A 14,600-nucleotide genomic window follows, 5' to 3' on the forward strand; every position below is an offset into this window, starting at 1 on the left:
AGGAACACTGCCTTTAGATCACAGTTCACGATTTAAGTACACTAATTCCTTAAAGAAGGTTTTTAAAGTTTTGAAAGTATGTACGTCTATTGGACTGCCTCCAAAACTTAGCATGGGTTAATCATAATCTACTGCACACAGAAAATGTGATACACTAGACTACTTTACAACTCTTCTTTTTAGGAATGGAATCCATCCCCTGCAATTGCTTATTTCTCCCTATCCACTCCAAAAAATAAAATTAAAAAAAAAAGGGTGGAGGGGGGCAAAATTTTGAGCGCTTTGAAGTAACATGCATCACAAACTAGATTTCTGGTTCTATTATCAACTGTACAGGATATTTAAACACTGACTACACATTTCATGGTGTTTCAATCAGTGTGAATGTACTGTAAAAGTTATAGGGCATGGCTCTTTTCTCATACTGCTGCAAATCACGAGTAAATTCATTGAAACTAATGGAAGTAGCCCACTGTAAAACCAGCATCAGAGGAGAATCAATCCTATTATGAATGTAATTGCATCCCCTACGATTCATGAACTGAACTTTTATGAGGGGGTTGATAGAAAAGAATTATCTAGAAAGTCAGAATGGGCTCCTCCAGGATAAGTGTCTTCACACTTTTCAAGCAACTCCTACAGTTTAGCTGACTAAAAAGTTGGTTGTACTGGCACAAGTAAATGTAAAGCAGCAAACAGTTGTGGACCAGGGCCCAGAACAGTTGCTCTCTCATTAATATAGTATTACTTACCACTTGTATACTGAGCCAAAAGCATGCATGGTGCTGTACAGAACCAATCAAAGGAAATGTCCTTCCTCCAAGGAACTTAAAATGCAGGTTTGAGTGGTGGGGAGGGAAGATCTTAAATGACTTGTCAGAATTGCCATTCCTGCTACAGAGGCTGGAAACCATTGCTCTATGGCATGGTTTCTCAACCTGGGGGTCACAACCACCCAGCCCTCCCCATATTACTAAATGGGGGGAGATCCTGGCAAGATTCTGCCTAATTGGGATGGGAGGTACCGGTACAAGAAAGACTAAAAACCACTATTCTAGCACAGGATGAAAGTCACGTTATTTCTTATCCAGGCTCCTTAGGAAATCCACCAACAGATAGAAGAACCAAGAAGGCATAGTTGTCAAATATGGCTAAATATGTCAGACAGCTCACCACAAAGAAGAGAACAACAACAACAAAAAACCCTACCACTTCTCTACCACTGAAAATATGTAAATTCTTTTTAAAAAGCAATCAAGACACTTTAGAGATTTTATGAACAATACAAAGTAAAGACATTCAGGGCAGATCTCTGAAATAATAATGAAGACAGACTTTAAATGTATACGCAGAAAAGGAAGCAGATCTTAAAGAGAGAAGGGTAAGCTCAAGACTGTGTGGTGTGGGAGCAGAACTTTTCCACTTTATTTCTAAGCTATGCTAACATGGAAAAAGGAAGCTGATTATATATTCTTTAAAAACATTTTCCCATATAAAAGGAGTAATCAGAAAGACTTCCTCACAACTGGCACTATCCTAACCACAATATTTTGAAATAGAATTTGCTGTCTATCCAAGGGAAACAGAGCTGAGATGGATTGAAAGATCTATGACTACATCTAGTCCATCCCCCTACCTTTCAGCATGCATAGGTAGGATAACAAGAAACATTTCCTTCTTGGAAGAAATATGGAAATAAGAGTCTATTTACACTATCTACCTAGAAAGGCATCAATGATTTGAAAAGTGGTGAGAAAAAAAAAATCAGAACAACATGATGTATGAAATCTATTGCACATTTCCTTTCTATTCTGGAATTGGATGTGAGTGAGGATTTATAGGGTGACCAGACAGCAAATGTGAAAAATCAGGACGGGGATTGGAGGTAATAGGAGCCTATGTAAGAAAAAGACCCAAAAACCAGGACTGTCCCTATAAAATCGGGACATCTGGTCACCCTTGTAGGGAAAAGGACAAAAATTACCTCCATCCGCTCTTGTTTAACATCATCAATCTCATCATCTTCAAACATAGCCAAGAGCTCCCCAGTCTGATCAATAGAGTTGAGAAAGTCTTGAGCCAGCTTCTGACGTTTGTTGACACTGCTACTGTTGAATTTGTCTATAGAAAGGTGAACAAAAATAAAAACAAGTCTGTTACTTCGGTTCATCTGTGACTCTTTACATCTGCAAGGCCTACTTTAATAACATTAAAGTGAGGACCTGTTTGAACAATACAGTGCTTCCCATTCTGATGACAAATATATTCTAAATGTTCCAGTCACTAGGTTTAAACCCTCCTTTGGAAAAGAACATTTTTGCTCATGGGAGACTCTGTACCTGTGCACAGTTGTGAGGGCCTGCTTTTACTTATAACCTCACACCATCTTTAGCTCCTTCTGACTCCAAACACGTCAGAGTTTGGAAAATGAGGCCTTGACAACCACTTATCAAACTGCAACGTTAATTACTAACATCACAGGCTTTCATAACCAGAGTGCACTATGAAAGTAAACTATATCAAACAGGGCACTACCAGCTAATCACCTGAGCCAAAATTGCCCTAGGCCCAACCATAACTGATATGCCCCCTGTAAACCCTTTCTTGTTACCAACTGATCTGCACAGAATCTTCCTGGGGCGGTGACTCCTCTCTCATGAGCATGAATACACTCAGCCAATGTAACATAGGGGAGAAAATTCCTTCCCAAACCCATACATGGCAATCAGTCAATCTTAAGGACCTTATGCCCTAAAAGCAATCATCACACAAATCTCAAAATGCAACTTTGCTGCTAAGACAGGAGATAAGATAGGTCACCCCTCAGCCAAACTCCAGAAGACCATGGGTAAAGAGTTAACTAAACTGTTGGCATTAGAGCAAGCGTGGTTCCACAGACAGCTTGTTTTATCCCACTGTCAATTAGAGAGATAGTTGGAGACACAGCCTATTTACCAAGGGGACAATCCCCTCCCAGTAAAGAAACAAACAAGAAAAAGGGGAAGGAAGACAACAAGCCAGTTGCTAAGTAGCCCATGAAGAAATCCTGGCACAGGATGTCATATCTATATGAAGGCTGAGAACCTCATTTTGATATAAGCTAAAAATTCAGGAAGTACAGTAGATGAGTCCACAAAAAAAGAGGGTCAAATTTTCAAATGGGGCTTCTATAGTTCCAGCACTACATTTGCACATGCATTTTGTACAATGGACACTGCATGTGTAAAATACAGTGTGCTTAGAATTCATGGCTGCAACTGTAAAGCTGCATTTGAAAATTTGACTCTTAATTTTAAGAGGAAAATACTTACTCTTTAGTGGCACTTTCAAATGCGTCTGACTTACAGAAGCGTTAGCTATGAAAACTGTAATTTACTACTTAATTCAACTCAATTTAGTTCAATTTAGTGAGACTTTATTGGCATGATAAGTTACACAAGTTTTGCCAAAGTGTAAAACAGAAAGAGACTCCTTCCTCAAGTATCTATTAAAAGTAAGAAAGATTTACCTCTGATAGGGTCTAACCTTACTGTCTGCAAATGAGAGGTCAGCTCTTCAGCTAATGTAAATCAGCATAGCTTCCCTGACTTCAGTGGAGTTAAATGGATATTTACTAACTGAAGATTTGGCCCAAGATAAAACCAAAATCTACTTAGATTAAAAGTTATGCCCATTTGTTATAAATTATGTGACTTGCTTATGAAATGGAGAAGAATAAGTGTTTCCAATTCTTTAAACTATACATTGGTTCCTTAAAACTTCAAACAACACAGGAAGAAAGTTCTGGTCATATATCAGTATTAAGTGACTTTAGATTATGGTTGCTTCATAAAATATGTCAAAAACCCTTGATAATAAATTAACAAATGTCCATTCAAATGAATTTCAAAGACATGTACCTCTCCCTTGCACACTGTAGCTGCCACATTTAAATTACACATACTGAAATCAATTAGCCTTTTAATCAGCACCAGTTTCTTAGTTCAACACAGTTCTGACATTAAACAGTCCCACTTATCATTTGGATGGTGAATGGAAATATTGAACTTTTATGAAGTAGTCTGAATGGAAAAGCAAAAGGTTAAATGGACTTGCCAACTAAGCCAATATTTTGAGTGTCAAAAACTATTTAGATGGAGGTATATAATTTTCTGTTGGGATACACAGTGCACAATTTGATTATTTCCTTAAAAAGGCAAAATTATCTCAAAGGTTTTTTACCTTCAAGGAGATCATCTTCTTCAATGCCTTTGACAATTTTAGATTTGTAGTCTCGGAAGAACATATATTTGAGCAGCCTTCTAAGCTTTTTCTAAGGGAGGGAAAAAAGTACATTGACAATGATTAAAATGTATACAAAATGTTGCTTTACAGAATAGGGATCATTATAGAGCACACACTGTGTACGCCGAGAGAAAGTACATACATTATTCAGTTAATATGCAATATTTACTAAATATATCCAGAATCTCTGATTTTGCAGCAGCTCAATGCATCGAAAATCCCATTGACTTTAAGGAATCATCCACGTGAGCAGCTGCTAATTTGGGCCCTCTACAGATTTATTATAGTGCAGTGATAAAAATTCTATTGACTCTGGCCTAAATTTTCAAAAGTGACTGGTGATTTTTGGTGCCAAATCACTAAGGGGTCTGATTTTCAGAAGGCAGATGCTCAACACTTTTAGAAAATCAGGCTTGCTTAAGGTATCTCAAGTTGGGCATCCAAGATCATTCTTTACTTTTGAAAATTTAGGCCTATAAACACACAGTTCCAGGAGCTCTGATTGCACATTAACCAACCTCCTCAAACACCCTCTTGGAAGCCTAACAGCTACTGTGTGCACGTCATGTTCTGTGATTAGAGATGAAAATTTTCAAATGATATGTCAAAAATAGGCCATTTTTCAAAATGAAAACTTATCAAGAATTTGTGTTTTGACAAAGTCAGAAAACACAAACTGTAGCTGTTTCTCAGCTTTTCAGGTTTCTTTGGTTTATTGTTTTTTCTTTCCCTCTCCTTTCTTACCCTATTTAGTGACAAAAGAAAAAAAAGGCTAGTGATTAAGGAAAGAAAAAGTGGGATAGAGAAAAAAGGGGAAAAAAGGAAAAGGAAAAAAAATGAAAAATATTTAAAAAAAAATCAAAGAAAATTTTGAATTTTGAAAACTTGTTCCCTTTGTAAACCTGGGGAATGAAAATGATTGCAATATTTTTAGTCCACATTCTTTCATTTGTTGACCAGAGTACTTATTCATAGATTCCAAGGCCAGAAGGGATCATTGTGATCATCTAGTCAGACCTTCTGTATAGCACAGGCCAGAGAACTTCCCCAAAATAATTCCTAGAGTGCATCTTTTAGCAAAACATCCAATCTCAATTTAAAAATGGTCAGTGATGGAGAATCCACCACAACCCCTGGAAAATTGTTCCAGTGGTTAATTACCCTCATTGTCAAAAATGTACACCCTATTTCTGTATTTGTCTACTTATTATAGAAGCAACCAAAATATGGGGTTGCCACAACACTTTCCATTACAAAGTATTCTTATAGTCTTTTTCTGAGAAACTCTAGCAGCTCCATTGTTTGCAGCAAGCCTATGAAACTCAGGAGGGACAAAGCTTTGAGGCTAGAATTATGCCATTCATTTGTCCCATAAAATTCCAGTCAGGTTTGGCTGAGATATTTAACTGTTTAAAATCACCATTTCCCTTCTCTTGCTTGCATTCCTCAGGAAATGTTTGGCAACATAACAGAACAATAACAGCATATGAACATTTTAAGGCCAGTCCCACACCACAGCAGCAGCATAGACCCCATTCTAGGGATCCCTTTATCACAACATACACTACCCCACCCCAGACCTCGCACATGGCCTCAGCTGCCCATCCTCAGCTCAGCGCAGGCACCAAACAGAATAGGAGCCCTTCATCTCACAGCAAGGGAGGGAGGAGAGAAGAGAGAGGCAGGCAGGCAGGAAATTATATTTAAAAAATCCTACATTAAAATAACATTACTTAAGTTGAAATATCAAGCACTTGAAAGTTCAGAAATGCCAGATTTACAGTTGCCCATGCAGTCTTAATTTTGACCCTGGGGTGTATGGATCTTTAATTACATGACCACATACCATTTCTTCCACAGGACACCTGCATCATTCAGTGCACAGGATGGACAAAGCTTACTTGATCAGCAGCTACTCAATATTTTGTTTTCTACTCATTGTTCAGTTTCCTTACTTTTGAGTGCTTGACTTTGCAACCTTAATAAAGTTCTTTTAGCATAGTTTTTGCGTGTAACTTTCTAATTTCTTAAAAAGCAAACTAAAAAATAGAAAATCCATTGTGTGGCATTATACTGACATCACATGGATCATCATCAGGGTTGGAATCTGCAGATCCACCACACAGACCTCTGCCATTTGAGCCAACGGAGTAACTGACAGCAGTAGTAATTAGCCATCCTCTACTAGAGGGGAATGAGATACTGTGCCAGTGGGTTTCATAGATATTTGCTGACAGTAGAGGAATAGTGAGACTCAGGAATCTTGGGTTCCATTTCAGGCTTGTGCTTTACCATTTCTTTGCCAAACTGTCCCTCCAACTTTTGCTCTCAGTCCTGGTCTTTTTGCCTAGGCATTCCAGTTCCTTCCCACCCCACAGCTCCTTGTCTTCAGTCTCTTTGATCAGTCAGTTCCAGTTCCTCCAGGCTGGCTGAAATGCCAATGTGTCTTTCTCCCTTCCCTCCATCTCCAGATGCCTCCCCGCCTCACCTAAGTTATTCCCTTCCCTGTCTCGTTCCCAGCCTTCTCATCCAAGCTCCTCCTTCCACCCAGTTCTTTCTTCCAGTCTCTTTGCCCAGCCAGTCCCAGCTGTCCCCCGCATCCTAGCTCATCAGATATGTCTCCCCACCCCACCCCATCTCCTTCCCACTGTCACACTGCTTCCCATTTCCTGTCTTCTTGCCCAGCCAGTTTTAGTCTCTACCCCCTGCTCCCAATACAAGTCTCCTTGCCCAATCAGTCCCAGTCCCCCCCCACCCCATCTTCCAGTCCCAGTCATGGGTTCCCCCAAGCTCCTTGTACCAATTTGTCCCGTCACCCCCTCCCCCACCAGCTTTGGCTCTTGTCCCCTCTGTATTTATATCAGGTAGCTTCTTCCTCCATGCTGCGCGTCAGCAAGCGGGGCATTATGAGCACAGGAGACAGGTTTCCTGGTCTCATTTCTTGTACCCAGCCCAACATGGCCTGCACCAGCCCAGAGCCGCCCGTGCACGGAAAGTCACGCTCAGTCACGTCAGCTGAGCATGCCCATTAGAGATGGAATCCTTAGAATTTTTATCTGTTAAGCTCTAGGAGGTCTCTACTGAGCATGTGCAAACTATTTTGCAAAGGCTTATAACTTGACCTAATTTGGGTGCATTTTCATGGGGATGACAAAAAGCACATTCTTGACACAGACCACACTCTTGCCAAATTTCAAGTTCATATTCCACAGACTGGAGGGACTAGAGCTTGTCAAAGCAGAGGTCACCAGATTTTTTTTTAACATGGCCAAAATAGTGTATTTGTCCCTAGCTTAGTTCTCAGAAAAGTCTACACCATTTTAGTTGAAATTTTTCACAGAATTTCAGCCTGAGGCAGACACTTGGCAAGAAAAAATTCAGTCCAAATGGTTAAAGTTTGACAAAGTTATAAGCAACTGAAAATGAGATCCTATAAAAGGCAACCTTAAAAACAGAGTTGCTGGTAGCCCCTGGAATAATAATGAAATGATGGTCCATGTTGCAAAGAGCTTACAATCTAAGTAGACAATGACAAAGAAAAGGTCATATATACATCTTGTTAGTTCCTTCCCTTAAAATACTTTAGGATAAACGTTGAATTGGCTAAGAGTCTGTTAGATATTGTAGTTTATTTTTATAAGATAACATGTTCTTATTTTGAGGAAATCGAGGGTAAGAGAGAGGAAGTAAAGGTAAGCAGTGGAAGACTAATCAAGAGTGGGATTTGAAGGAGAAGTGGCAAGCAGGATCAGAGAAGGTATTTCATGTTTGGTGGCAGTGGAAGATGGACGCCAAAATACAATAAGACATGTTGATTGATGAAAATGTAAAATTTGATGTAGAAGGAGATCAGAGGCCTGCAGAAGGATTCAAATAAGGAGGAAACATTCGTAATAATGAGAGTTGAAGATGATTTTATTTGCAGCATGCAGGATTAACTGGAGTTTTCAGTTTGAGGGTGGCAGTACTCAAAATGAGAGAGGAATGAGACATCAACCAAGATTTTAGAAGCTTGTTTGGGAGGGAGGGAGAAGGAAGAGAGATGATTTGGGGAAATATTATAAAAAACCAGACATGATTTATTGACATCCTAGATGTAGAGAGGGGAAAGGACAGAGCTGTGCCAAGTGTCACCTCAGGATCCAGAGTTCAGGTAAGTGGAAGGATGTTATAATGATTGATAATGATATAAGTGGAAGGGAGAGAGAGAAGCTAAGGCTTGTCATAGTCTAAATTATTATTTGAGATGAAACCAACCTACTAGGTCAACTTGCCATCACTCTGCCAGTGCAGGTGAAAACTATCAAGTGAAAAAAATCTATCAATAAATTGAAGTTATCCCAGAAACTAAAACTAAACTAATTATAATGACATTATTCTTTTTACAAATTGCTATTAATAAGGATGCCTCCCTTGGTTTAAACTAAGTAAACACATTAAGTTAACATACACACTGTCAAACTTACAATTCTAATACAAATTGACTAGCTTATTACTGTACCTTATCTTTGCGCATCAAAAACAGAAGATCTTCAGCAGAGATGACTCGAGCTCCTCTCAGCTGAGAAACTTCAGCTGCTTGCTGCAACTAATAAAAACAAAGAAATGTAAAACTACTGCTTCTGTAATATATGTTGTATTTACTAGGTTTCAAAATAAGTTCAGATAAATACACTGTATGGTGACATGTTGGAAAATATATATCATCTTAAAAATATAGGCTGGGACTTTCAAAAGTGCCTAAGGGAGTCAGTCATCCAACTCCCATTAACCAAAATTCCAGCCATAAATTATATAAAGACTGAAAAACTTTTGGCGTATCTCAATAATCATAATGCTGCATTTAAAAGTAAAACCTCTTGTTTCTCGGCATATACAATTGTAATTTCTACCCTGTTTCTTTTCTTCAACTCATTTTCTAGTGCAGTCTAGAGAACAGATGCGAGTCCTCTAATGCAGACAAGTAAAAAGCAAAGCTCTTCCTATAAAGGGGGCAGACTAGCTGGCTGATCCTGCTGAGAATTTCTGGGCAATAGCAAACATTAATTCTATAAATATAGATGAAGAAATGTTTAGGGAAAAGTCCTTCACTTTCAACAGTATCAATCTTATCCATATGCTAGGAATGTTCTTTTTCACTCAGACTTGAAGGACACAAAGAAAGAATTGAGCAATTTCATAGTCTTAGATTATGGCTGCCACGGGAGTGCGCAGGGAAAGAACTGCCTTCATCTACATTGTAATCACTGTGGCCTAAAGGCTGTGCCTCTACAGGACATCAAGACCTCCAAGTCCACTGAGTCTTCTGTCCATGGATCAAGGGTCTCCTGAGAAGAGCCTTTAACACAACATATAATAAATAACCCCCTTTACACCAACAGCAAAGTGGGTGGCTTCAAGAAAATTGGGCTAAGAGTCCTCCTCCAAGTCCGAAAGGAGTCCATTTTAAAGACAGCATAACATGAGTCAACACCAAACCTATGACAAACTGATAAATAACAAGTTGCTGGGCTAATGAGGTCTAATCCAAAACCCAGTGAAGTCACTGGGATTCCTTCCACTGAATCCAATGGGCTTGGAATCAGGCTGGAAGTCACTTTGAATACCAGGTGGCGGGACATAGAGTTCTCATTGGACTAGTTGCTTCCCTACCCCAAGCTTGGGAAACATTTTTCCAGTAAGGAGAATTTCATCACAGGATGTTTGCTTTCATCCCTGTCTTTCTCAGCTGGTGGGAGGAATACAATTACATTAAAACTCATGTGTACACCTGCAACATGATACAAAAAAGATAAATCTCATTTCTTTTCATGCAAAAATGCCTCCATACTCCACTTTCAGAAATACATTAATGCACCTGAAAATAATTTGAAGAAATTCTATCCTTCATACTCATGCTAGCAATGGTTTCACTCAGCATCACTGGCTGAATAAGTATATTATTAATCTGAGCTCCCATGCTGCTATGTCTTGAAATAGACCTATTCAGAAGTTAAAAAGATCAACAAAAACAGTAGCTGTTTCTAATATCCAAAGGAGAAAAAAAAGATTTTCGTTTTGGCAAGTGTTCAGTGGGCAAAGGATTCAGTCCATAAATCATAATACTGGACTGCATTAATTTTTTTCCACACTAATCACATGCACACAAAACGTTAACTGTATCTGGTATGCACAACACAAAACATACTGCATGAAAAGCTTCAGATTTTTCCTTGAAATGCTCACTTGGGCCTTTACAGCTACAGAGACCAGAGAGTTTTCAGGAATTCAGAAGTCACAGTAACATAATCTTACTTGAAACTGAACTGGAAAATGTAAGAATGTGAAAAATGATCGTTCTATTTTTTGGCAAAGGCAAAACTACTTCTTATTCTGATTAGTCTGAGGGCACACAAGGTACTTATATTTCCAGCATAAAATATAAAGAGGCTGGGTAAAAATATAAAAAGAATGGGTTGCATTTATCCCTGGTGTAACTCAAGTCAAGTCAATAGAGTTACCCTATGTGTGAATTTGGGCCAATACATTTATAAGTGTTTCAAAAACTGACCTTGGCATGGACAATAATGCAACACAGCTTTTTCAAATATCATATGAAATTGGAGAACCACTGAAACTGAAAAGATATCTTAGTGTAACTCTTCTCTGTGCAGAAAATACCATTGTTTAAGACACTTGCATTATCCTTACAACACTCTTCTTTGAATCACAAAAAAATGACATCTTAATTTAGGTTAACTACAAACAAATCTTCTTTCCAATGGTAATGAAGATATGAATGTGACAAAAATAATTTAAAATGAGGCTTCTCCTTCCTTCCCAATGAAATAATGGTGTAAACGAAGCACATTTGGCCAGACTCAGGTCTCATTTGCACCCAAGAAAATCCAGAGTAACTCCACTGATTTCAACAGAGTTATTCTGGGTTTACACTGGTGCAAGCAAGATCAAAATCTGGCTTAATGTCCTTAGTTCATACCAACATAATAGGAGCTGTATCATTGAATTTTCTTGGTTTTGTTGGTTGGTGCACCTCCTTAATTTAGTGAAAGCACAACAAAGCTCTGCATTTTAATTTCCTCAGTTTTAAAATAAAAAGGCAAAACAGGAGAATAATTATTTCATGCAAGGTTATAAAATAGGATTTATTTATTCAGAGAGACCATAACTACTTCTGAACTGGTACATACATATTTACCTGAGTAACTAGAATTCAGGTAAATATGTATTTAGGCATTTTTTTAAAAGTATACACCACATAGTCCAGGTTGGGGCAAAATATGTATTTATAGTGTTAACCTTCATATAATTGATTCATACAACCATAATATCTGAGTGCAAAGCTATAATTGTATTGTAATGAACTGTCCTATGCGACTGTCAGAGTTACTATTTATATGCAACATGTTTCAATTCCTTCCCTTCCTAGGGACTGAGGGCCCTGGCTTCAGTAGAACTCCTATGATCATGTTGCCTGGGGAAGGGGGATTTCAGGAAATTGCACAGAGGATATATACTTCAAGTTCTGTATAGCTCAGCTTCCTAGGAACATCAGGTTCAGCTATGCATCACTGCAGTCTATAGGAGTTTTGCCATTGGCTTCACTGGGAGCAAAGTCAGCCTCAAGTGCAGTGGCTTTTTAGCGTGGAACAGCCAGTGATGGGGCAAATGGATCTACTGCCGCTGACCCCACATGTTGTTGAGGGGGCAGTATAGGGGCTCTGAAGACTATTCCCATTCGGAGGCTGCATAACAAGTGTAGAGTGGCATCAGTGCTGCCCTAACCCCGGTGAAAATGTAGGATTGTTTCCCACCATCATCCTGTGGAGTTCCCTAGTCCCTACTCTAATTAGAGCACTCAGGTTGGGCACTAGGAATAGAACTTGCTGAGTGCAAAGCTACTGTATGTTAATTTTTTTTATCTTTAAATTATTAAAAATGCTTAGTCAATATCTGAAAACATTTTATTTTGAGCTATTTTAATGCACAGGAAGCACCCAAACATATTTAGCCTTTTAGGGGGGGAAAAAAGGCAAGCCCAATTTTCTCAAAATTAGAAAAAAATTGAGACCTCAGAGTCTGATTATATTTTTATTACAGTCAAATTACGACTCCCTGAAAATGAAAGTGTTGAAATAACCCTAATTATAGCAGTGAAAATGAGTTCATGAAAACTAAGTGTATTTTACAATTTTGCACATTACAAAGAAAGTAGTATATACTGTAACTATATTTTAAAATCTGAGAAGAAATACTGGGGAATAATATTTTAAAACTTAATCACTGGTTTAATGACTTAACTAGAATATGTTAATAGTCACCTTAGGGCTATTTATTTTTCTCTTTCTTTTTGTAACTTCTGCACATTATAAATTTGATTAAAGGAGTACTCTCTGCTGTGACAGTAACAGTTACCTCAATCAATACCGTCTGGTTTTTCACAATGAATTTTTTCACAACGAACAATTGCGGCAAACATTTTAAAGAAAATATTTTAACAAAATAGATAAAAGGCTGGAAACCTAACAGGCTGTATTTGTGAAACAATCATTATAGTTCTTAAACTACATTAAAGAAGGGTGCTAAGAAAGGCTAAGTGCTAACGTCTGCATACCTTTAAAGTGGTCGGAGCCAAAAATAATGCTTTAGGAAACTATGTTTTTGCTTTCATTATATGCAGGTAAATTAGATCATAGTTCATCTTGTTACAACTTGGGGTTTTTTTATGCATGTATCAAAAATAATAATTCTTTTCATCTTCCACTGTGCCAAAAAGGTGCAACAATAGCTTATTATGAACTCAGGTTCAGTACTATAAGTAGCTTTTAGTATATTCTGTACATAGTACTCCAGTATACTTTGAAGGCACGTAAGTGTTAGACGTAAACACAGTTTTTAATTTTAGGCTTTTTCATATGCCATTTTTATGAGCAAATAAAGCTTTCTCCAGAAATTCTAGTTTTAATGTACTAGAGAAAGATATTAAAAAGTGTTTTTACAAGTCAGCGCTGCATAGGCTTTAAAGAGACACAGTGACTGTGAGCACGATTACATTATGTGGTCTATTATCATAGCACACCAATAGGGGAAGGTTTAGTAGGGGCACAGTGTTTTAAATGCATGACTAAATCCTTGCACTGTGTTCTGAAAAAGTAAGCTTCATTTTGCAAGTTGACGGATTTCAATTAATTTTTCAGTTATTAGGAAGCCATTCTCAAGGCTAATACATTTTCTTGAAGTGTATTTAATGGTGCAACAGGTGCCAGGGTGCCAAACTTGGAGAATAAAGCCGTGTTCTATTCTGAGATCTTTAGTGGTGCATAGACGTTTGCTAGCCCTCCTCAGAGGGTGAATTTCAGCACTCTAATTAGAGGTAGTGACATGATTCTCAATCCTAATCTAGACTAAGGGAGTTTAGTTCGGCCTCCATGACAAATCAGTCCTTGGACACTCTGATGAGACACTGCTTTCAAGGGTATCATTTGTGATGTTTTAAAAAATGTGAATATTTGTTCACTCGTAGCTAGACAGAAATCACCAAGTTATTTCACTATTCCTTCATAGCAGCCATCAAATGATAACTTTCAGATGCCGTATTCAGAGCAGTGATGTCGAACATAAAAGAGCAGCAGCAATTACCAATTCTTTGAGCCTTCAAGCTTCCTTTGTATCTCTCTACATGTTTCAGGCTCTAGCTCTCTATTCTGTACTAAAAATCAGCAGGCAGTTTAAGGTGTAAAGAGGACAATAAGAAAATAGAAAGCTGTTTGGTGGCATGATTAACATAAAGGACTAGGAATCTGAACAGATTTGGGGCTTTACATCTTAGTGAGTCACTCACTCAGGAACTTTGGCAAGTCACTTGACTTCCTTGTTATTAGCCTTGTTTCTATTACAGTAACTCCCAGAGGCCCCCATCATGAATTATCAAACTACCACCAATGGAACAAACCAAAGTGTCCTAGAAGTGGCCTTGAAAATACCTTAATACAGACAAGTATTTGTAAGAATACCAAAAAACAAAACAAAACAAAACAAAAACCTAATTTTTCAGTTGTTCTAGTGAAAGAACTTGAAAATCACTGGTTTGATCCTCTTGTTTCATCAGCCTACTTGGTCTACAGCCTATCTGGCTCCAGGAGAATCATCCCAAAGGGTGGCGTGGAGATGCCACAGAGCAGTCTTCAGATTATTCTAATGTACGGTGGGGGAGAACCAGCCCTGCGCACGGTGGCCTTCAGATTGCAGTGTGCCTGGAGGAACCTTTGCACCCCTCTCTCTTGAACTGCACGGTGAACAGATTAGCTGGAATCCAG

General features: G+C 38.4%; 1 protein-coding gene across 29 annotated transcripts in view; it reads right to left on the reverse strand.

The window, feature by feature from the left end:
* SUPT3H (SPT3 homolog, SAGA and STAGA complex component) overlaps positions 1-14,600 on the reverse strand; it is a 445,969-nt gene that overhangs the window by 114,343 nt on the left and 317,026 nt on the right. For 28 of the 29 annotated variants that reach the window (XM_065587541.1, XM_065587520.1, XM_005297387.3 and 25 more), the window contains 3 exons: positions 8,786-8,872; positions 4,222-4,312; positions 1,985-2,121 (listed from right to left, as the gene is read on the reverse strand). In XM_065587541.1, coding sequence (XP_065443613.1) covers positions 1,985-2,121; positions 4,222-4,312; positions 8,786-8,872 — 315 coding nt within the window. Of the gene's footprint in view, positions 1-1,984; positions 2,122-4,221; positions 4,313-8,785; positions 8,873-9,936; positions 10,014-14,600 lie in introns of those variants that run through there. The other variant, XM_005297394.5, reaches the window with a different exon arrangement.

Source organism: Chrysemys picta, chromosome 3, assembly GCF_011386835.1.
Source record: "Chrysemys picta bellii isolate R12L10 chromosome 3, ASM1138683v2, whole genome shotgun sequence".
Classification (NCBI taxonomy): domain Eukaryota; kingdom Metazoa; phylum Chordata; order Testudines; family Emydidae; genus Chrysemys; species Chrysemys picta.